Raw genomic sequence first — 22864 nt, 5'->3', positions numbered from 1 at the left:
TTTTTGTGATGTTGTTATGCTTGTGCTGAATGATAAAGCCCACAGTTCTCTCTTAAAAAAAATCTCTGCAGCTTAAAATGGAAATGTTTAAAAATATTATTGAGACCCTTTTCCCTTAGCCCCTATTCAGAAAGTTCATAATGAATCAAATATTGGATTTTCCCTTGCAACTTGTTATTTTAAGGCCACATTACTTATTTAAAAATATTTTTTATTAAGCAATTATTGATATACACTCTTATGAAGGTTTCACAAGAAAAAAACAATGTGGTTACTACATTGACCCATATTATCAAGTCCCCACCCATACCCCAATGCAGTCACTGTCCATCAGTGTAGTAAGATGCCACAGATTCACTGTTTGCCTTCTCTGTGCTATACTGTTTTCCCCGTGACCCACCACACACCATGTGTACTAAACATAATACCCCTCAGTCCCCTTCTCCCTCCCTCCCTACCCACCCTCCCACACCCCTCCCCTTTGGTAACCACTAATCCCTTTTTGGAGTCTGTGAGTCTGCTGCTGTTTTGTTCCTTCAGTTTTGCTTTGTTGTTATACTCCACAAATGAGAGAAATCATTTGGCACTTGTCTTTCTCCACCTGGCTTATTTCACTGAGCATAAATAATATCCTTCAGCTCCATCCATGTTGTTGCAAATAGCAGGATTTGTTTCTTTCTTATGGCTGAATAGTATGCCATTGTACCACATCTTTTTTATCCATTCATCTACTGATGGACACTTAGGTTGCTTCCCTATCTTGACTATTGTAAATAGTGCTGCAATAAACATACAGGTGCATATGTCTTTTTGAGTCTGAGAAGTTGTATTCTTTGGGTAAATTCCAAGGAGTGGGATTCCTGTGTCAAATGGTATATCTATTTTTATTTTTTTGAGGAAACTCCATATTGCTTTCCACAGTGGTTGAACTAGCTTACATTCCCACCAACAGTGTAGGAGGGTTCCCCTTTCTCCGCATCCTCGCCAGCATTTGTTCTGAGTTTTTTGGATGCTGGCCATCCTTACTGGTGTGAGGTGATATCTCATTGTGGTTTTAATTTGCATTTCCCTGATGATCAGTGATGTGGAGCATCTTTTCATGTGTCTGTTGGCCGTCTGAATTTCTTCTTTGGAGAACTGTCTCTTCATATCCTCTGCCCATTTTTTAAATCGGGTTTCTTGCTGTTTAGGTGTGGGGGCATGTAAGTTCTTTATATATTTTGGATGTTAACCCCTTGTCGGTTTATGTCATTTACGAATATATTCTCCCATACTGTAGGATGCCTTTTTGTTCTGTTGATGGTGTCCTTTGCTGTACAGAAACTTTTTAGTTTGATGTAGTCCCATGTGTTCATTTTTGCTTTTGTTTCCCTTGCTTGAGGAGATGTGTTCAGGAAGAAGTTGCTCATGTTTATATTCAGGAGATTTTTGCCTATGTTGTCTTCTAAGAGTTTTATGGCTTCATGACTTATATTCAGGTCTTTGATCCATTTCAAGTTCACTTTTGTGTATGGGGTTAGACAATGATCCAATTTCATACTCTTGCATGTAGCTGTCCAGTTTTGCTAAGAGGAGCTGTTGAAGAGGCTGTCATTTCCCCATTGTATGTCCATGGCTCCTTTATCATATATTAATTGACCGTATATGGTTGGGTTTATATCAGGGCTCTCTAGTCTGTTCCATTGGTCTATCAGTCTGTTCTTGTGCCTGTACCAAATTATCTTGATTACTGTGGCTTTGTAGTAGAGCTTGAAGTCAGGAACATAATTCCCCCGGCTTGATTCTTCCTTCTCAGGATTGCTTTGGCCATTCCAAGTCTTTTGTGGTTCCATATGAATTTTAGAGTGATTTGCTGTAGTTCATTGAAGAATGCTGTTGGTATTTTGGTAGGGATTGCATTGAATCTGTAGATTGCTTTAGGCAGGATGGCCATTTTGACAATATTAATTCTTCCTATCCATGAGCATGGGATGTGTTTCCATTTATTGGTATCTTCTTTAATTTCTCTCATGAGTGTCTTGTAGTTTTCAGAGTATAGGTCTTTCACTTCCTTGGTTAGGTTTATTCCTAGGTATTTTGTTCTTTTTGATGCAATTGTGAATGGAATTGTTTTCTTGATTTCTTTTTCTGCTAGTTCATCGTTAGTGTATAGGAATGCAACAGATTTCTGTGTATTAATTTTGTATCCTGCAACTTTGCTGAATTCAGATATTAGATCTATTAGTTTTGGAGTGGATTCTTTAGGATTTTTATGTACAATATCATGTCATCTGCAAACAGGGACAGTTTGACTTCTTCCTTGCCAGTCTGGGTGCCTTTTATTTCTTTGTGTTGTCTGATTGCCATGGCTAGGACCTCCACAACTATGTTGAATGAAAGTGGAGAGAGTGGGCGTCCTTGTCTTGTTTCTGATCTTAAAGGAAAAGTTTTCAGGTTTTTGCTGTTAAGTATGATGTTGGCTGTGAGGTACTTGCCCTCTATACCTATTTTGTTGAGAGCTTTTAATCATGAATGTATGTTGAATTTTGTCAAATGCTTTTTCAGCATCTATGGAGATGATCATGTGGATTTTGTCCTTTTTGTTGATGTGGTGGATGATGCTGATCGATTTTCGAATGTTGTACCATCCTTGCATCCCTGGAATAAATCTGACTTGATCATGATGGATGATCTTTTTGATCTATTTTTGAATTCGGTTTACTAATAATTTGTTGAGTATTTTTGCATCTATGCTGATCAGGGATATTGGTCTGTAATTTTCTTTTTTAGTGGTGTCTTTGCCTAGTTTTGGTATTAGAGTGATGCTGGACTCATAGAAAGAGTTTGGGAGTGTTCCCTCCTCTTCTACTTTTTGGAAAACTTTAAGGAGGAGGGGTATTAGGTCTTCACTAAATGTTTGATAAAATTCAGCGGTGACACTATCTGGTCCAGGAGTTTTGTTCTTAGATAGTTTTTTGATTAGCAATTCAATTTCCTTGCTGGTAATTGGTTTATTCAGGTATTCTGTTTCTTCTTGGGTCAGCCTTGGAAGGTTGTATTTTTCTAGAAAGTTGTCCATTTCTTCTAGGTTATCCAGTTTGTTAGCGTATAATTTTTCTTCATAGTCTCTCATAATTCTTTGTATTTCTGTGGTGTTGGTAATGATTTTCCTTTCTAATTTCTGAATCTGTTTATGTGTGTAGTCTCTCTGTTTTTCTTGATAAGTCTGGCTAGGGGTTTATCTACTTTGTTTATTTTCTTGAAGAACCAGCTCATGCTTTCATTGATTCTTTCTATTATTTTATTCTACTCGATTTTATTTATTCCTGCTCTAATATTTATTATGTCCCTCCTTCTACTGACTTTCAGCCTCCTTTCTTCTTCTTTTTCTAGTTTCGTTAACTGTGAGTTTAGACTGTTCATTTGGGATAGTTTTCTTTCCTGAGGTAGGCCTGTATTGCAATATACTTCCCTCTTAGCATGGCCTTTGCTACATCCCAGAGATTTTTCAGTGTTGAATTATTGTTGTCATTTGTCTCCATATATTGCTTGATCTCTGTTTTTATTTGGTCATTGATCCATTGATTATTTAGGAGCATGTTATTAAGCCTCCATGTGTTTGTGGGCTTTTTCATTTTCTTTGTGTAATTTATTTCTTGTTTCATACCTTTGTGATCTGAGAAGCTGGTTGGTACAATTTCAATTATTTTTGAATTTACTGAGGCTCTTTTTGTCCTAGTATATGATCTATTCTTCAGAATGTTCCATGTGCACTTGAGAAGAATGTGTATCCTGTTGTTTTGGGTGTAGAGTTCTGTAGATGTCTATTAGGTCCATCTGTTCCTATACATTGTTCAGTGCCTCTGTGTCCTTTCTTATTTTCTTTCTGGTTGATCTGTCCTTTGGTGTGAGTGTTGTGTTGAAGAAAAATGAATGCATTGCATTCTATTTCCCGCTTTAATTCTGTTACTGTTTGTTTCACATATGTAGGTGCTCCTGTGTTGGGTGCATAGATATTTATAATGGTTTTATCCTCTTGTTGGACTGACCCCTTTATCATAATTTAATGTCCTTCTTTGTCTCTTGTTGCTTTCTTTGTTTTGAAGTCTGTTTTGTCTGATACAAGTACTGCCACTCCTGCCTTTTTCTCCCTATTAGTTGAATGAAATATCTTTTTCTGTCCATTTACCTTCAGTCTGTGTATGTCTTTGGGTTTGAAGTGAGTCTGTTGTATGCAGCATATAGACAGGTCTTGTTTTTTTATCCATTCAGTGACTGTATGTCTTTTGACTGGTGCATTCAGACCATTTACATTTAGGGTGATTATTGATATGTATGTACTTATTGACATTGCAGGCTTTAGATTCATTGTTACCAAAGGTTCAAGGGTAATTCCCTTGCTATCTAACAGTCTAATTTAACTCACTTCATATGCTATTAGAAACACAATATAAAGGTTCTCTTTTTTTTCCTTCTTTTTCTTCCTCCTGCATTCTTTATATATTAGGTATCATATTCTGTACTCTTTGTCTATCCCTTGATTGACTTTGGGGGTAGTTGATTTGATTGTGCATCTGCTTAGTAATTAGTTGCTCAACTTTCTTTACTGGGTTTTACTTCCCCTGTTGACAGCTTTTTAGCCTTAAGAACACTTCTGCTTCCGTCTATAGCAGTCCCTCCAAAGTGCACTGTAGAGATGGTTTGTGGGAGGTAAATTCTCTCAGCTTTGCTTATCTGAAAATTGTTTAATCCCTTCTTCAAATTTAAATGATAATATTGCTGGATAGAGTATTCTTGGTTCGAGGCCCTTCTGCTTCATGGCATTAAATACATCATGCCACTCCCTTCTGGCCTGTAAGGTTTCTTCTGAGAAGTCTGATGATAGCCTGATGGGTTTTCCTTTGTATGTGATCTTTTTTCTCTCTCTGGCTGCTTTTAAAAGTCTGTTCTTATCCTTGGTCTTTGCCATTTTAATTATTATATGTCTTGGTGTTGTCTTCCTTGGGTCCTTTGTGTTGGGAGATCTGTGTACCTCCATTGCCTGAGAGACTATCTCCTTCCCATATTGGGGAAGTTTTCAGCAATTACCTCTTCAAAGACAGTTTCTATCCCTTTTTCTCTCTTTCTTCTGGTACCCGTACAATGCAAATGTTATTCCGTTTGGATTGGTCACACAGTTCTCTCCATATTCTTTCATTCCTAAAGATCCTTTTTTCTCTCTGTGCCTCACCTTCTTTGTATTCTTCTTCCCTAATTTCTATTCCATTTTCTGCCCCTTGTACTATATCTAATCTGCTTTGAAGTCCCTCCATTGTATGTTGCATTTCAAATGATTTTAATGATTTAATCTCCATTATAAATTTGTCCCTGATTTCTTGAATATCTTTCTGTACCTCCATGTCTCATGTTTGTGATTTTTATTTTGAACTCTCTTTCAGGAAGATTGGTGAGTTCAGTTTCACTTGGGCCTTTCTCTGGTGTTTGTGAGATTTGTGTTTGAACTAGGTTCCTTTCATGTTTCATGTTTGTATGTGGCACCCTCTAGTGCCCAGAAACTCTAGTCTCTCTGGTTGCTCAGCCCCTGGAGTGATGTTGGGGGTCATAGGGGAGTGGCACTGGTGCCTGGGGGAAGGAAAGATCTGTTTCCTGATTCCCATCTGCGGTGCCTGTCTCCAGTGTCAGAGCCAGCGGGTCAAGCACACAGGTGTAAGCCTCTGTGCTTGGCATCTCTAGCTGTTGTAGGCGGGGCCTCCCTCTGGCTGGCCTGATGCCAGAGCAGTGACTGCTGGTTTGTGAGCCAGTGCTGGCAGGCCAGGAGGAAGGCGCAGTAGGCTGCGTGTCCCAGTGGGTCCTTGCAGCTGAGTAGCCAGCCAGGGGCATGGAGCGCCTAAAGCTCCTGAAATTTCCCAACTTTCTGGACCAAGCGTGCCCAAACAACCTTGTCCACCTGTCCCTTCTCCTGAGAAGCAAGCTCTGTTCAGTGCCCGCCCCTTCAGCAGCCATCTTGCTGCTAGGAAGCCTCTCAGACCGCCCGCCTTTCCTTTGTCCCAGAGCAGTCGGGTGTGGATGCCTGTCCTCCACAAATGGCCGGAATCTCAGTCTCTCCAGGTATTCCGTCTGTCTGAGCTTTCCAATCCCACTAATCTCCAGAGCACCATGCAATGTAGGTTTGTGCTCCCAAAGCAGACCTCCAGGGCTGGGTGTTCAGCAGTCCCGGGCTTCCACCCCGTCCTGCTCTGTTTCTCTTCCTCCCACTGGTGAGCTGGGGTCGGGGTGGGGCTTGGGTCCCGCCGGATCATGTTACCGTGTTTCATGAGGTCTGCTCTGTTGTCCACGTTTATGCAGTCTGGTGAATCCTTCTTTCCTGTTGCTCTTTTAGGATTAGTTGCATTAACTATATTTTCCTATTTTATGTGGTTTTGGGAGGAGTTCTCTGTCTCACCTCTCACTCTACCATCTTTAACCCTCCAATTCTGCTGTTTTGATTTTTAAGCTCTGTGTGTGTGTGTGTGTACTTCATACTTGTAACTAACGTCAAGTTCAGAACTTTCTGCTTACATTGATCTTTGGTATCGTTTAATGTTACACATTAACAACGTCATTTCTCTGGCGTTACTTTGGCAGTTTGGAGAATGAGTGGCTTTTCTCTGTGAAATTGTGAGTGTCAGGCTTACTCCTCTGAGTCACGAGTGCTTGGTCTTCCTTAGTTCTCTAAGAAGTCTCTCTGCGGTGTGTGTACTATCCTGCATGGAGATTGGGTGTCAGGAGGCCTGCCAGCTATTCCCACCCCTCAAGGTGCTCACAGCACCTCTTCCAAGTGGCACTTGCTAGAACGTGTGTTCATTCTCTGTGTTCTAGTCTGTGTTCCTCATCCCACTGTCTGCATCTAAAGAACTGCAGGCCTGTTTTGTTTTTATGTCTACAATAAAATCTAGTAGTCAGCGTTCAGCACAGCTTGTGAATGACAGAGGCAAGAACATGAGCAAGCTGACCTTATTTGTGTTGTACCCATGTGTGGAGCGTGACAGGAATGCTCCTGTGGGGGCTTTCCCTTCAGTGAGTCGTGTCACCTGGTTTGTGCATCAGTACTGGTGATTCTTTTATTTAACCCCTGCTATTAATGTCCTTTTATATATAATCTCATTTTGCCAAGGTTTGATACATACAAGGGCTTGATGTTTGCAAAAATATTTTTACTAGATATTTTATGAAAACTTTGAGGTAGGGATTTGCCATTCATAGTCCTTTCCTTTTCATTTCATACCATTTCTGTTCCATTCTGAAGTCCTAGTAGTTAACACATGTTCACTGTGGCCAGGATGGTTAGAATTACTACTGATGGAGAAAAGAGAAGTCACTGCTTCTAACACTTGTAGCAGTACACATTTAGTTCCCTGTTATTTGACTAAGTGGGGGAACTTTAATTCCTTCTAGTTTCTCTCTTTTTGTAAACCATTAACTAAGGTAAGAAATTCTGTTTTTTCAAAACTTTAACAATGTGCAGTTCTTAGCTGTTTCACACTAAAACATGAAAAACATAAACTTGATGTTTGAAGTTTTCATTATTATTAGTAGAACCAAAATAAAGTTAGACAGGGGAAGTATTTTGCTGCAGTGTTGATAAGTGAGTCCTGCTTCTGTCACTTAGGAGTTTTACGAGAAGAAGCACATACTGGAACTGTAAGAGCCTTACTCCTCATTTCTGAGTTGGGGCCAGTACTGTGCAGCTCAGGGAGGGTCGTAGCAGCCTGCAACACGTAAGGAGGCTGCGCCCTCTGCTAGGCAGGCAGCGGCCCTCCTGGAGTTAGAGGGTCTTGGGGTGAGCCACCCCTGTCAGGCCGCACGTCTGCTTGTCCTGGACGTGTTGTCTGAGTCAGGAAGACTTGAACAAGTCGACGACTAGAAATATCATTACAGATGTTTTGTGATGTGACTAGGGTTTTTTAATCGGCTTGTAGTATTGACCTACTCAGGTATTTTCTACAAGATAAGCATATTGCTGTTTTACTTGTTATTTTCCACATACTTAGAACATTGAGTGATTTCTTTGTTTCTAGAGACATACCGAATATCCCTTTGATTTTATCATTTATTTTGATGGCTTTTGCCTTAGACCATTATTTCTCAACCTTTTCTTTATTACCATCTCTCAAGGGAGGAGCCTTTTTAGATAATTTTTCTTAATTACCCCTCCCCCGTGAAACTTAGTCCCATGGATACAGTGTATCTGTCCATGTGTTGTGTGTACCTGTGCTTCATCCTTAAAAAGGGTGAGATTTTGTTATCCCTCTCTTCCAAAGAACCAATTTTCTCCTCTTGGAATGATACCACCCATGTTTGGAATGCATGCATTGACCTTTAGACATGATGAGATTGTACAGGTTAATGGTTCAGAGCTTGGAGTGCGGTAGGATGTCTCTGGAATGAATTCTGGCTTCTCCATTAATAAGCTGTGTAAACTTTGTCAGTTTCTCAAGCTTTCCAAACCTACTTTTTTATATCTGTAAAATGGGAGTGCTAATATTATTGTTCTCATGAGGTTTAAGTGAGAATTAAATGAGGTAGTTCATGTAATGTATTTAGTAATATTAATTGTTCAATATGTACCTATTATTATAATAATGATCACAGTTTCCATTCCATTTAAACTTAAGACTTAAAATATCTAGCTGTTCTCTTTTCTCATCATTAATACTGACAGCTTTTGGAGAGAAAAATGTAAGCTCTAGTGGTAACAGGAGATCAAATACCTACAGATCTTCCAGCTCCTAAAAAGCTAATAAGAAAGAACGTTTCTTAGTGTGTGTGTAAGTATATGGAAAGTAGTAAAATCAGTTTACAAGGCTGCTTGAACTATAGATTATCATTTCATTAAATAATTTTGGGTTTTATTTTTAGATATTTGATTTAATGGATGCCAAAGCACGTGCTGATTGTATCAAAGAAATAGATCTCCTTAAGGTAAGTGACGAACGACCTGGTGACCGCTTCGGACATAACTGAATGTCATGGAAGTGGTTCATTAAAATATCACACTTACAAACAAAAAGATTTTTAAGACTTATACCACATAATATAAGCTTGATTTCAAGTAACATGTAAATTTGAATCTCAGTGTATTGAAGAGTATGCTTATCTTTTGGATTCATAGTAAAATAATTGGAACATTTGGGCAGGACTAGCTTTTTTCTCATTTCAAACCAGGAAATAAATAAAATGTGCTTAAAAGATCAAATTTTTTCTTGATCATCCCGATAACACATACTCTAACAATCAAGTAATATGAATGCATATTGATATTATCTCAAGACATGGTGCATCGGGAGTGCAGACTGTCCCAACACCCATGTGCGTGTACGGCGTCTCTGCCTTTCCCAGGCCTGGGAGGGCGGCCTGAAGGGTGCATCATGGGCGGCTTCCCCGCCGCTCTGCCACCCAGAGAGAGTGGCAGAGATTTCAGCTCTCTCTGCATGCTTTTATTCTAGTAGCTTACTTCTTATTCTGTGAGGAATATTGTGGCTTATGCTGCATTTTTAACTACTGGATAAGAGTTGGGTATTTTTTATACCATTTATTTTTGTTTGTGCCTAAAATGAAACAGATTTGTCCATTCATCAGAATGAACCATGCTTTCCAACTGCACTATTAGTTATTTAAAAGTATACACTTTGTAGAGAACTTTGTAGAGAAATAATACATTGTCATAGAAGATGTGTATGTTTGGGTGCCTGTAGGCTGAAGGAAGAGAAGAAAATAGTGTATCTGTCCTCTGAGATGATCCTTGAGTAATTTTCTTTAAGATGCTATTTGTTTTATGTTAACTTGTTTAAAGGTTGAACAAAAATACTGTAAATATGTATAGAATGATGTATATATACAGAAATGAAATATTTCTTAGGATGATTTTATAAATAAACCCCAAAGATAAGTTCAGTATATTTACATTATTTGATAAAAAAACAATATCTAGATAATGTAGGTTTAAAAAATTTTTTTCCTGTTGGCTGAATTATACTAGGATCAGGTCTAACTTCAAATTAGGAGTAAAAAGGAATTCTTTATTTACCACTGAGTGCCCTTAAATGACAGTTCTCATTTTGAAGGCTAAAATTTTTAGCAGTTACTGACTTGATTCTGTCATTCATATATATACATTATTTATTGGACATAATACTTGAAAAATTTTAAGTGCATATACTCTATTTCAAATAAAGAATATTAAAATTAATTGCTATCTAGTTTCATTACCTTCAATATGTTTCAAAATTCACCTGGTAAAGAAAAACACATTGTCATATCAAGATTCCTGTAATTTAAAAATGGAATGCAGTCATTAAGTTTTTTCTTGAGTAAAGAAACTCTAAGTGACTCTTGGGAATGACAGTAAGGAAACGTGCTGACTCCTTCCTTTATTCCTCAGCAACTCAACCACCCGAATGTAATTAAATATTATGCGTCATTCATTGAAGATAATGAGCTAAACATAGTTTTGGAATTAGCAGATGCTGGTGATCTATCCAGAATGATAAAGGTAAGTTAAAAAAAAACCTAAAGATTAATTTTTCTAGTAGAGTTGTCTGTCAGACGTCCAGGCTTAGCAGGCGTAAGACCTCAGCGTGAGGCTTTAACGTGTGGTAACACGTAACACGCGGTAGGCCGTTGGGGCCATTACGATCGTGAGGCTGTTTCCCTGGGGTAGTGACACTGCTCCCCTTGGATGTGTGAACGCTCCGCAAGCAACCTGGGATTAGGCCAGAGACTTGATTGTGTAAGCCAGAGACGAGCAGCTTGATGACTCTGAACAGACTGCCACTGATCCCGTGTGTCTGGAGTCAGGGAGGGGCAGGAAGAGACTGAGACAGCCTGACCTATCCCAGGGAGGGGCTGCCAAGGAAGAAAGTGAGCCTGGTGTTCAGACCTTGCACTTCCAAGCCTTATCGACTGCTTAAAAGTTACTTAAAAGCTTTCTTTTCTAAGGGCTTATTAATTGGACTTAAGTTCGGCTACAAGTTGTGGAAACCCCCAAATAACAGTAGCCTAAAAACTGCTTGTCCTCAGGCAAGTTACTTAATTTCCACGTACTCCATTTCCCCAAAACAAAACAATAACAGACCTACAGTTGTTTTTAATAATTAATTGATGCTTATTAAGAGCTTAGAACCGTGCTCACATGTAGTAAGTCTATGTAAATGGAATCTTAGCTCTATTTTATTATTATCTGTATTTCTCTGTTACCTAAAATTCTGGGGCTAATGTGCAAGTGGCAGCTCTGATCTATCAAGTTCTCAGAGACCGAGCCTGTACTCATTCCTGGGGGCACTTGCTGGCTGCATCTTGAGGCACATCCCTGGACGCTGTCACAGTGTCCTTGGCTTCTGCCCCTGCCGGAATTCAGTTGTATGAGCACGTGCAGCCGCTCGAAGGCTGGAACATACAGTCTCGCGTTGCCAGCCATGTGCCAACCAAACCCCTCACTGGGGAAGACGAGCTGCACAGTGAGGGAAAGGTGAAGGCCAGTAAAGTGCGAACAGCTAAGGCTGTGTGTTCTGAGTTGGCTGAAGCAGGGCATCCAGCCACTGTCTGCTTGGCAGAGGCTCGCCGGCAGTCCCAGGAGTGGGGAACAGGGGTGGCTGCAGGCGTCCTTGGTGGGAGGCCGTAGGTGAGCTGCTCATGTGACCGGCTGGGGATGCATAGCCAGCATTCTCTGTGGGTCCTAAGTTGACAGTGGGAACAAAAATCAGGGACGCTGTCAGTTACTGATCAAGCCCCGGCCATTTGGGGCCGATGGTTCCAGAAGTCACTGTTCGGCTTCCCGGACTGTGGCCAGAGCCTGGCTCCTGTGGGTCTTACACAGTGGGCTGGCTTCCTGGGTTTTTGTTACATGGAAGAGGTTGGTTTCCTGGCCAGGTTGCTGAAGGTTGTGGCTCGAAATTCTATTTTTATGTGGTCTGGCCAGTGTCTGTTTGCCTGATCCTTCTTACCGCAGCTACTAGAGCACAGCTCGCCATCTCTGCTACATCGGTCAGTGTAAGGGGTGTTTTTAATACCATGCATGTAAAGCATTAGCAGATTTACTCCTCACAAGAATTCGCAGAGGTAAATTAGACATTTGGAGAAGATAAACCTCATCACTAGTAAACCGACCACTGGTATTAGACCCTGAGCTCGCCTGTGTGTTTCCCATCGGCGGCCCTTCTTTGTGTCACAGAACTCCTTTGAAAAATCAGATGAAAAGCCCTGACCTTGTGCCCAGAAAATGTTGACAGGTGCCCCCATACCCCCTCACAAGCCTGCACAGTGTGCGTTCGTGTCAGCCATTCATACTCTGTCACGTGACTCCTCTTAGGCTTAGTTTCCTCATCTCTGGGGTGGAGACAGTTTTGAGATTACTTTCTAAATCACAAAAGCATGACATAAAAGGAAGGAGGCACTCTCGCTGCAGAGTGCTGTCCACAGGGCCGGTCCCGGTCCCCTGGTTGGACGACCTGCGTCGGCTGCGTTGTCTCGTTTTCTGTTTCGGGGCTTCCTGCTGCTGGCACACTCGGCTAAACACCAGCAAAAGATGTCTTTGTAAATTAATGAGCAACAAAACAATATAGTCTTAATTTCAAGAAGAATTGCAAATACACAAATGCAAAACTTCTATCAAGATGAGACCTGTAAGACCAAATGTACAGAGTCCTTGCAGGAGAGACAGCTAGTAAAACTCTTGGCTTAGATGTCCAGGTGCAAGAGTTACTTGACTGCTTACAGTGGGAAGGAAACAGGCTGAGTCCTTTTTGGGTGAACTACCTGCTTAAGGCAGATAAGAAGAAGTTCCAGTTATGAAGTCCTGCCCCGATTCAGGCCGCTTTGGGGTTATGTTTTCTGCTGGGGTGTTTGCTCCTGCCCTGCTATCTCCTCCGCCATCGCAGCTCCACATGTACAGTTGCTGTGCCCGGCCAGTTGCCCAGGCCGGCCTGCACCTTTTTACCCTGGGGCCTCCCAGTCCTTTCAGCACGAGAACGCCGAGGCAGAGATGCAGGGCCTTGAAGAGCCCTGCTGCCATCAGCAGATCCTGATTTCTCAGTCCAGTGAGGACGGGAAGACTGGCCAGTGTGACCTGACACTTATTGTGGTGATGGACTCACCTCCGTAGTTAAATGGATCTTGCCCTCAGTTCTCATCAAGGACATTTTTTATCAGCTGACCCAGTGGATACAGTGAGACAGATTTAGAACCACAGAATCCCATGTTCAGTAACAAGTAATACTCGCTGTTAGAGAATTGATAACTCTCTTTTAAAGTACCCATGGGTCTTCTGACTAAAATTTGAAGGTGTCTGTCACATGAAAGACTATTTTGGAAACTTTTTGAAAGATAAAAGGTATCAACTGACTCCTAGTCAGTTAAGCTTATAGAGCAACTTGATGTTTTGGAAGAATACTGAAGTGCTGTGTCTGTGTCGCCTGCCGTCCCTCCTCCCTCTGGAGTGGGCATTAGTGGTCCTTGTCCCTCCTTATAGGGACCGTCAGCCTGCTTTGTCAAGGTACAAGGCGTTCCAGGTCAGGTCTCCCGCGTGCCCGGGGAGCTCTGCTAAGGCTGAGTGAGAGTCGTATTGTCAGACCTATAGCTCTTAATGACCGTCTCGACATACTGGCTGTAACAAAGTTTGAGCAGTTTCACATGAGTGGAGCATCTCATATCCTGGCTGTGCATACGAATGTCTTCTGCTTTGTATTTCAGACTTGACCCAGTACTCAATTGTATTGAAAGAATAATTCAATAAAAAAAAATATATATACATACTTTACATTTAAATTATAAACTTAAATACATAATTTGTATTTAAATTATATACTTAATTATATAACTTGCATTTATATAAGTAATTCAATAAATAAATAAAGTTGATTCAGTAATTGTATTGAAAGAGAATAATAACTGTGGAGGCTCTGACATGTGTGAGGTCCCTCCTGGCCCTCCTTGTTCTGGGTAAATGCACGTTAATAGGACACACAGTCATGGCTTTTCTCTCCATTTGATTTAGTAAGCTTAGAGTTTATTTTATTTTCTTATTATAAAATGAAAGACCTTCTCTTCAGTTAGTTTTGTCAAGTGATGAAGATCCTTAACTTCCCTCCTGTATTCCCCAGAGATTACGACTGACTTTTATGTGTCATACAACCTCTCCCACTTCATTTTGTGTCTTTACACACCCCCCATATTAAAGTATATACTGATACGTGTATTCTTTCTCAGACACATCACAAGGCATTTAGTAATTGCTTTATTCCTTAACCCTTGAGGAGCCCAGGCACTGCCCCGTGCACCTGTGTCTGTGCGCTGCGCGTACTCTGTTTTGTGCATGTGTGCGAGCAGCAGACTGAGGAAGGGGCACGTGCACTGGTGCTGCCTGGCTGCTCTCTAAATGGTTATACCAATTTGTAGCTTCAGAAAAGCTCTTTAATTTATTCACTTATTGGACACTTTCTCTGTGCCAGAAGAATGATTTATGTCTTCTTACAACTCATGTCTAGTGGGAGAGAGAGGCATATAACTAGTATTCATGTAAACTAGGCGACTTGGGCTCTAGGAGGCACTAGGAAGGACTCGCCTAGGTCATGACCGTGGTTCACAGCAGCAGAGCCGCGTCCTGACTGGCCCTGCTGCTGGCAGCTGGAGTTTCAGTGGCGGTGCTGAGTGACCTTGATTTAATTATTCAACCTTGATTAAACTACAGTTTCTTTATCTATGAAATTGGGTTAATAATACTTGTCTTATGAGGGGTAAAAAATACATATGTTTGTGTATATATTTATTTTTATAGACATGTATCAAATTCATGCACGTATGTGCCTACAAAGTTATATGTGCCTGTCTCCATGTAGGATACCTGTCTGATAGGTACTCAGATTTCTTTATTCCCCTTAAACATCTGATCACCACTTTGCCCCATTTCTTGCATCACGCGCGTCTGCCGTCCTTCCTCTTTCCAGATGTCTCCGTACCTCCTGTTCCACAGAGTAAGCAGAGGCCACCACAGGAACGCCTTACGTTCCTGTGGCCAGACCTGCTAGGCCAGCTTGCACCTGTCGCCTCCTCCTGTTCCAGCCATGCTCCTTACTGGACGGGAGGGAGTTCTGTGTGTCCCTCCCCCGGGGTTCTCTCTCCTTCCTCTGCCTGGAGTTTCAGGGACCTGAAGGTCATCATTCTCTCTTCTTAGTCCTGTATTCACGGCTGTAGTGCACCTTCTGAATACCTTCTATTAACATTTGATATTGTCACTGTTACCTTAAACGTTACCTTACCCCAGGAATGCACGTGCCTCATTCACTGATGCATTGATTCGTTCAAGAAGCTTGTCTCTAGTTGGGGAGAAGAAATAATAGGCACATGGAAAAAATAGCATGTCAGGTGTTGAAGTGCATCTTCAGATGTCAGATGTTGTAAGTTCAGGAGGAAAGTGAAGGATGGATGGTAGGGAGTTTGGAGGGGGGTTGCTGCCTAAAGAAGAGGATGATGGAGGCCCCCTGCCGCCTCGTCCTTCATCATCCTCATTCTGTCTCCTCCTCACAGACAGACTCTGTCCTGACCCTGCTCCCAGCACCACGGGCCGCAGCTCCCGAGTGGCCTCTGTCATGGGGCCGCGTGGGCCGTCCAGTGCTCCCCACCCTGCACTCCGCCCGCCGCCCTAGAGCCTTTCCACCTGCTCCCCAGCGCCAGAACCCCCTGGGTTTCTTCCTGCCTCTGGAGAATCTGATTCTTCTTAATCGAGTCCTTCTCCCCTTCCTGGCCTTTGGTGCTGGAGTTTCAGAAGACTTGGCCCAGGCTGCCTCTCTTTCTGCTTTGTTCTGTCTGTAGTCGGTCTCATCCCTGCCCAGGGACTCAGCACACCTGTTCGTTCCTGATCTGTTGCCTTTGGTGTGCAGCTCCCTTTTCATTCTGAACTCACAGCTCAGCATGTCGAAAGAAATTTATGGTCTTTCACACAGACCGCCCTCCTCCCACATTTCTCAACTCAAGTTCATGCCTGTTTGGTTGTCTGCACTGGAGCCCAGGGTGCTTCTCTGGCACTTCTCTCTCCTTCCCTCACCTCCCATTTTCAGTATGTCACCAAGTTCTGTTTATTTTTCTTTTAATTGTCTTTAAAATTTATCCACCCATTTCTGTGCCTGCAGTGTGAGGTACTACCACCTCTCACCTGGGAAGTGAGCAAGAGTTCTTTATAAAAAATGAACCCCCAGCATCCGGGCTGCATTCCTCACATCTCTTTCTCCATTAGCCTGAGAGGGGTGAGGAGGGAGAGAAAGGAAAAGCCTGCTTCCACATCCTTCTAGAGTTTCCCATTGAGGGTAAAGATACAAACGTTTGACAAGATTGACTCACCCACATGTGGTGCAGATATGGGCCCTGGCAGGAGGGATCGGTCCGCTCCGGGCACCCAAGCTCCCCAGAGCCCAGGACAGGGCCCCGCCCAGAGCAGGTCCTCAGCAGAGCTGGCTGTGAGGGCAGCACAGCGCCTCTCAGCACCTCTAGTGTGCCAGCTTGCCTCCTTCAGGGCATGCAGCCTGCCACTCATCTGCCTGGGATGTTCTTCTCCCTGTTGGTGGCTCTCTGTCCGTTCATCCTTAGGTTCTCTACTCAGACCTCACCTTTTCAAGGGTGTTTCCTTTGATCCGTAGACTGAATCATGCTATTACCGTTCTTGGAGCAGCCTTCCTTCTCCACCTAGGACAGGGTCAGCTATCCCTGCGGGCCGTCTTACCGCTGACCGTGTGTCCCGTTTGACATAAACCTCTGCTGAGAGCGGGACCAGGTCTGCTTGCTCACCAGGCTGCCTTCACTTTGCAGAGGGGCACCTGGCCTGTGGTAGCCGCTCAGTGAAGGTCTGGTTCTTTGGCTCCTGTCACGTGGCTGTTCCAGGGACCTCGGAGTGACAGTTGTGGTGGTTTCCTGCTGCCTCGCACTCCGGCCTTGGGGGCGCTGCCGAGAGACTGAGCAGCGTGTGGTCCTGCCTGAGGGAAGACAGTGTTCTTGTACAGGAAGGGCTTTTGGTGTTTTTTTATTCCTAGCCCTAAGAAATTCTAAAATTATTTTCTAAACACTCATATTTTTGCTACAAGCCATTCTTTATAGAACAGACTACATCAGGAAAAAATAATTGGAACTTCTTTTATGAAGGAACATGACAGTGACTTAATGCTTTATAAAGGATAGCAGATCCTTGAATTGTAAGGAATGTGATTCATTTATTTCTTTATAGTGAGTAATACTGTAAATCATTGTGCATCTCAACAATATATTTCACCGTCTCAACTCTTCAGCTTAATTGGGGTAGAAGAGGAAATATCACTCCTGGTCTGTATTCCAGAAATGAACCTCCGGATAGCATTGCATCAAAGAGTTTTACAAGTAAATAATTAATTGGTTTAGAGCAGACTGACAAACATAATTAAGCAGTGTATAGTTGAAATATTCAGCATTTCTCTAATTAGTGACAGAGGAATACCTGAGGCTTGATCAGATGAAATCCTTCCCAGATGACCTTTAGGATGAAAGGAAATCCAGAATTTTTCATTGTGTATTTCTTTTTCATCAGTAATCAGAATTTTAAAGGAAAATAGACTTTTACAAAACAGTTGAATTTCAGTCTGTCTGTCAAGTTGTGATGCAGACGCTTACCATCTTCTGTGCTGCGCCCTCAGTTGGCTCAGTATGCGCTCTGTTTTGCAGTGTGCTTCCCTGGCTGCCTACTCCGCTCCTCTGGTGTCAGGAAGCACACTTGATGAGACTCAGGGTAGAGACGACTCGTCTCAGAAATACATAATCAAGACCTTTGTTTATTGCAGATTGTCAGTAGAAATATTGCTAAAATACATTTAAAATTTTAAAATACATTTGCCAATTTATATTTATCAAACTATGATTTCCTATATTTATAATTGCCTATTAGAAGGTCAATTTGATCAAAGCAAATAAAAGTGTATATATTTAACATTATATTTTTAAGAAGCTGTATTTTGCTGAGATATAGCACAATGTGATACATTGCTTGAGGGGAAATGCAGAAGGTCATCTTCTGCCAAAAGATCTGCACACCATGCCACAGCAGCTAAGAAGGAAGTAATACTATTCTTAGGGATGTTTTTAGTGAAATGTGCAATATAAATAATCTGAATGGATACCTATTTTGTGCCAAGAGTTTGGCACAATTCCAGAGTTAAGTCTGTTTCTTTCTATTTTATTTCAGCTTTATTGAGATATAATTTACATATATCACTAAGTTTAAGTCATACGCATAATGGTTTGACTCACATATATTGTGAAATGATTACCACAGTAAATTTAGTTAGCATCATCTCATTCAGATGAATACTAAAAAAAAAAGGGAAAAATTTTTTCTTTGTGATGAGAACTCTTAGGATTTACCCCCAGCTGCTGTGCACATCACACAGTGGTGTCAGCTGCCGCCATCATGCCGAGCATGCAGTCCAGGACGCCCGCAGCACTCGTGTGTCCCTCGGCCTTCTGACCACCTTCCTCCAGCCCCCTCCTGCCACCCCCGCCTCGTGACCACAGGTCTTTTTTTTATGAACATGTGTGTGTATACATACAAGTGAGATGATACAGTATTTGTCTTTCTCTGACTTATTTCACTTAGTGTTAATGCCCCTAAGGTCCATCCATGTTTGAAGTGGCAAAATTTCCTTGTTTTCTTATAGCTGAATAGTATTCCATGGTATATATACCACGACTCATTTCATCCGTTTACCCATCTGTGGACACTCTGTTTCCTATCTTGGCTCTTGTAAATAATGTTGCAGTGAACATGGGGATGCAGATACCTTTTCAAGTAAGTGCTTTTGTTACCTTTGGATATATCCCCAGAAATGGGATTGCTAGATCATACAGTATTTCTGGTTTTTTTTTTTTTTTTGAGTAACTCCACACTGTTTTCCATAGTGTCTGCACCAGTTTACATTCCCATGAAGAGTACACAGGGTTCTCTTTTCTCCACATCCTTGCTAGCATTTGTTATTTCTTGTTTGATAATAGCCATTCTAACAGGCGGGAGGTGATATCTAATTGTGGTTTTGATTTGCATTCCCCTAATGACTAGTGAATTCATGTGTCTTTCCTTGTACCTGTTGGCTATTCATTTATCTTTGGAAAAATGTCTGTTCTGGCTGTTTGCCATTTTTTAATTTGATTGTTTGGTTTTTTGCTGTTGAGTTGTATGAGTCCTTTACATATTTGGGTTATTAACCCCTTATTAGGTACATGGTTTGCAAATATTTTTTCCCATTCCCTAGGTTGTCCTTTTACTTTGTCAATTGTTTTCTTTGCTGTGTAGAAGCTTTTTAGTTTGATGTAGTCACACTTGTTTATTTCTTATTTTGTTGCTTATGCTTTAAGTGTCATATCTAAAATATTATTGCCAAGATTCATGTCAAATGTCAAGGAGCTTTTTTCCTGTTTTCTTCTAGGAGTTTCATGGTTTCAGGTCTTATATTTTAAGTTCTTTCAAGATAATTTTTGTGAGAGGGTAAGGTAGGTGTCTAGTTTCAGAATGTCCAGGGTGCCCAGCACCATGTACTGAAGAGACTGTCTTTTCTCTATTCGGTGTTCTTGGTTCCTTCCTCAAATATTAGTTGACTGTATATGCTTGGGTTTATTTTTGGGCTCTGAATTCTGTTCTATTGATCTGTGGGTCCGTTTTAGTGCCGGCACCTTACTGTTTTGGTTACTTTAGCGTCATAGTGAGGCTCGGAGTCAGGGAGCGTGATTCCCTCCACTCTGTGTTTCTCAGGAGTTCTTTGGCTTTTGAGTCTTGTGGACCCATATGCATTTTAGGTTTTTTTTTTTCTACTTCTGTACAAAGTGCCATTGGAATCTTGATAGGGATTGCACTGAATCTGTATATGGCTTTTGGCAGTATTGACATTTAATAACATTAATTCTTCCAACCATGAACACAGGATACCTTTCCATTCATTTGTGTTTTCTTCAGTTTCTTTCATTGGTGTCTTGTAAGTTTTCAGAGTAGAGATCTTTCACCTCCTTGGTTAAGTGTATTCCTAAATATTTTACTGTTTTTGGTGCTATTGTAAATCGGATTGTCTTATTTCTTTTTCAGATAATTAGTTGTTAGTGCATAAAAATGCTACTGATTTTTGTATGTTAATTTTGTATCCTGTAACTTTACTGAATGAGTTGATTCAAACTAAGTTGTTTGATGAGGTCTTTAGGATTTTCTATATATAAACTCATGTCATCTGCTAATAGAGAAGATTTCACTTCTTCCTTTCCAGGTCTGATGTCTTCCGTTTCTTTTTCTTGCCTCATTGCTCTGGCGTGGACTGCAGCGCTGTGCGCGTAGGGGTGGTGAAAGTGACCGCCCTTGTCCTGTCCCTGCTGTGCCTCTCTTCTTGCTCCTAAGAAGTCTTCTTAGGTTGTCAACTTGTGTTTCCTACACTGTTGCCACTTGTGTGGCATTCCCTTTAAATTTGATAGGGACCTTAAGACTCTCTTCTTTATATAGATGTAAAGTTCATGTATTGAATTTTACTGCGTTTAGAAATGCACTTTGTATTAGTTTTTTATTGCTAATTTCACAAACATATCAGCCTAAGACAACACAAATTTATTATCTTACAATTTCTGTGGGTCAGCAAGTTCCTATACTCAGTGGGTGCTGTGCTCACGGTCTTAGACGACTGAAATCAAGATGCCAGCTGGGGCTGGTTCTCATCTGCCGCTCAGGGCCACAGCCTTGCTCACTGGCTGTGGGAGTGTCCGGCTCCTTGCAACTGTGTGACTAACATCCCTCCCGTTTCTGTGGTAGTCAGCTGGCGGTCAGGTCCTAGAGGCTGCCGGCTCTTCTCTGCCCCCTGGCCCTCCGCACAGCCTGGCAGGTGGCTCCCTCGAGGCCAGCAGGAGAGTCTCTCTGGCTTTGAATCCTCTCTGACTTCTCTGATGGACTTACCTATTATTTAAGACCTACCCAGGGTAAGCTCCCTTTTGGTTCAGTCAAAAGCAGCTGATTTAGAATCTTAATTACTCATGCAAAATCCTTTCTGCCATGTAAGATGACATAATATGGGAGTGATTGTCTGTCATGTTCAGCCCAGTTCACGGGGAGGGGAGGGGATCATGCATCAGGACTTGGAATGGGGCTGGGTAAGGTTTGTCTTACTGTCTTAGAATTCTGCTTGCCACAGACTTTGATAAATGGTTAAAACATCAGCAGTGTTTTACAGATAATAATTACCTTCAAATATTATAACTTATAAATCTTATTCCCCTTCATGGTGTGATTGTTTCTTATATTTGCAGACATGTGTGTTTGTACTATCCAAATTTAGAGGCTGTATTGGAAATAAAATAGCTTTGAAATGTCTTCAACACTCTTGATCTTTGGATCCTTACAACAGTAAAATCCTCCCAGCAGTACCATCTGTCTTTGCTGACTCTCACTTGCAGTTCACCAAGATGCATACACTTTCCATTTCCTCATCGGGCGCACAGTGTATGGCCTGGCCAGTCAACTTGAGAATTGCCAGTGATTCTAAATGTAGCCTGTTTCCTGCTGAGTCTTTTATGTAAATAGTTGTCTACGTTGTATTATATATCACTTTGGAATTATTTGGAAGTCTTAAGGTTACAAATTAGTGACACTATTTGAAAAAAACTATAGAATTGAGTATTTTGTACATGGCTACCTACATGTAATGCATGTATACATGTAATGTGTGGATCATAGATTTGTCTGTATGTAATATGTATGTGTAGGTATGTGATACAGAATCATTTTTATAGAACCAATATTACTGATAAAACATCACTTCAGTTTTCTTTGATACTTAAGTAGTTTGACCGTATAGAACTCAGGGATTTTAGTAAATTGAAAATTATATACCATAATGACCATTATATAATTCGGTGAGTGTGACTACAAGGTGATGTATACATTTTGAACTGTGTTTACTTGGGAAAAATTAGAAGATAATTTGCAAGGAAATTATTGTTTGAAAGTAATAGCGACCTAAAGCTTCCTTTTAAGAGTCCTGTTACACCATGAGCAGTAGCTATAGACAATTAAAAGAAGAGACGCACACTCCTGTCCTATTTTTTCTTTTGTATTTTTACTGAGAGACTTACCGTTTAATCGTTCTGTGTTTTCCTTGCCCATTAAGAATATTGAAATATCTTTCCAACTGTCTTATTATTGTCTGGTATAACAAAACCAGAAAGAGTTCATTAAAGAGGCAAATGTTTATCTTCATGACCTCTGTGTCTTCCTGAAGACTGACGGTCTGCTTGCGTGTCTGTTCTCATTTCTAGTGCTCTGATGCAGTAGAGAAAACATCTTCGGTACTTCCAAGTATTTTCTCTATCAATTTTAGGAACATGGAAGCTTCTCTTATGAAATATCCATGTGACAGCAATTTAGGCAGGGGTCGTTCTTTATAGTAATAATAATGATGCATTTGTATATCTTTTGTTAATTCTTTTAAGTGTCCTGGCTAAGTTTCTGTGATAGTCATGTGCTAATGTTCAGAAGGCAACATTTCCTGCCTTTTGGGGGAAGAACATTGTGACTTCATAGGGGCTTATTTTTCTTGTTGCTAAATAATTTAAGGCCCCCTCCCCAAGGCTCATTTGCTCAGAAAAATTCTTTACCCATTTCACATTTTCTACTTAAGATGAAATATATTTTCAGCTTCTGTTATTAACCTCTACAATTTTGACTTTGGGGAATGAATAGATTGCATTGATACTGTATTATAATCTAGAAACAGCTGAGGACTCTTAGTGGTTTTTCCCAACATTACAGGGAAGGAAAAGGACTAGTAGAGTGTGGATGGGAAATCCTTTATCATAGCAGATAAAATGCGATGCC

The 22864-nt window shown here is 41.2% G+C and overlaps 1 protein-coding gene across 8 annotated transcripts in view; it reads left to right on the top strand.

Moving 5' to 3' along the window:
- NEK7 (NIMA related kinase 7) overlaps positions 1-22864 on the top strand; it is a 150040-nt gene that overhangs the window by 90756 nt on the left and 36420 nt on the right. For all 8 annotated transcript variants that reach the window (XM_057508153.1, XM_057508152.1, XM_036909445.2 and 5 more), the window contains 2 exons: positions 8878-8940; positions 10400-10510. In XM_057508153.1, the coding sequence (XP_057364136.1) occupies positions 8878-8940; positions 10400-10510 (174 nt within the window). The remainder of the gene's footprint in view (positions 1-8877; positions 8941-10399; positions 10511-22864) is intronic.

This window comes from Manis pentadactyla, chromosome 9, assembly GCF_030020395.1.
Source record: "Manis pentadactyla isolate mManPen7 chromosome 9, mManPen7.hap1, whole genome shotgun sequence".
NCBI lineage: Eukaryota > Metazoa > Chordata > Mammalia > Pholidota > Manidae > Manis > Manis pentadactyla.
This window is presented reverse-complemented; position numbering and strand designations above follow the sequence as displayed.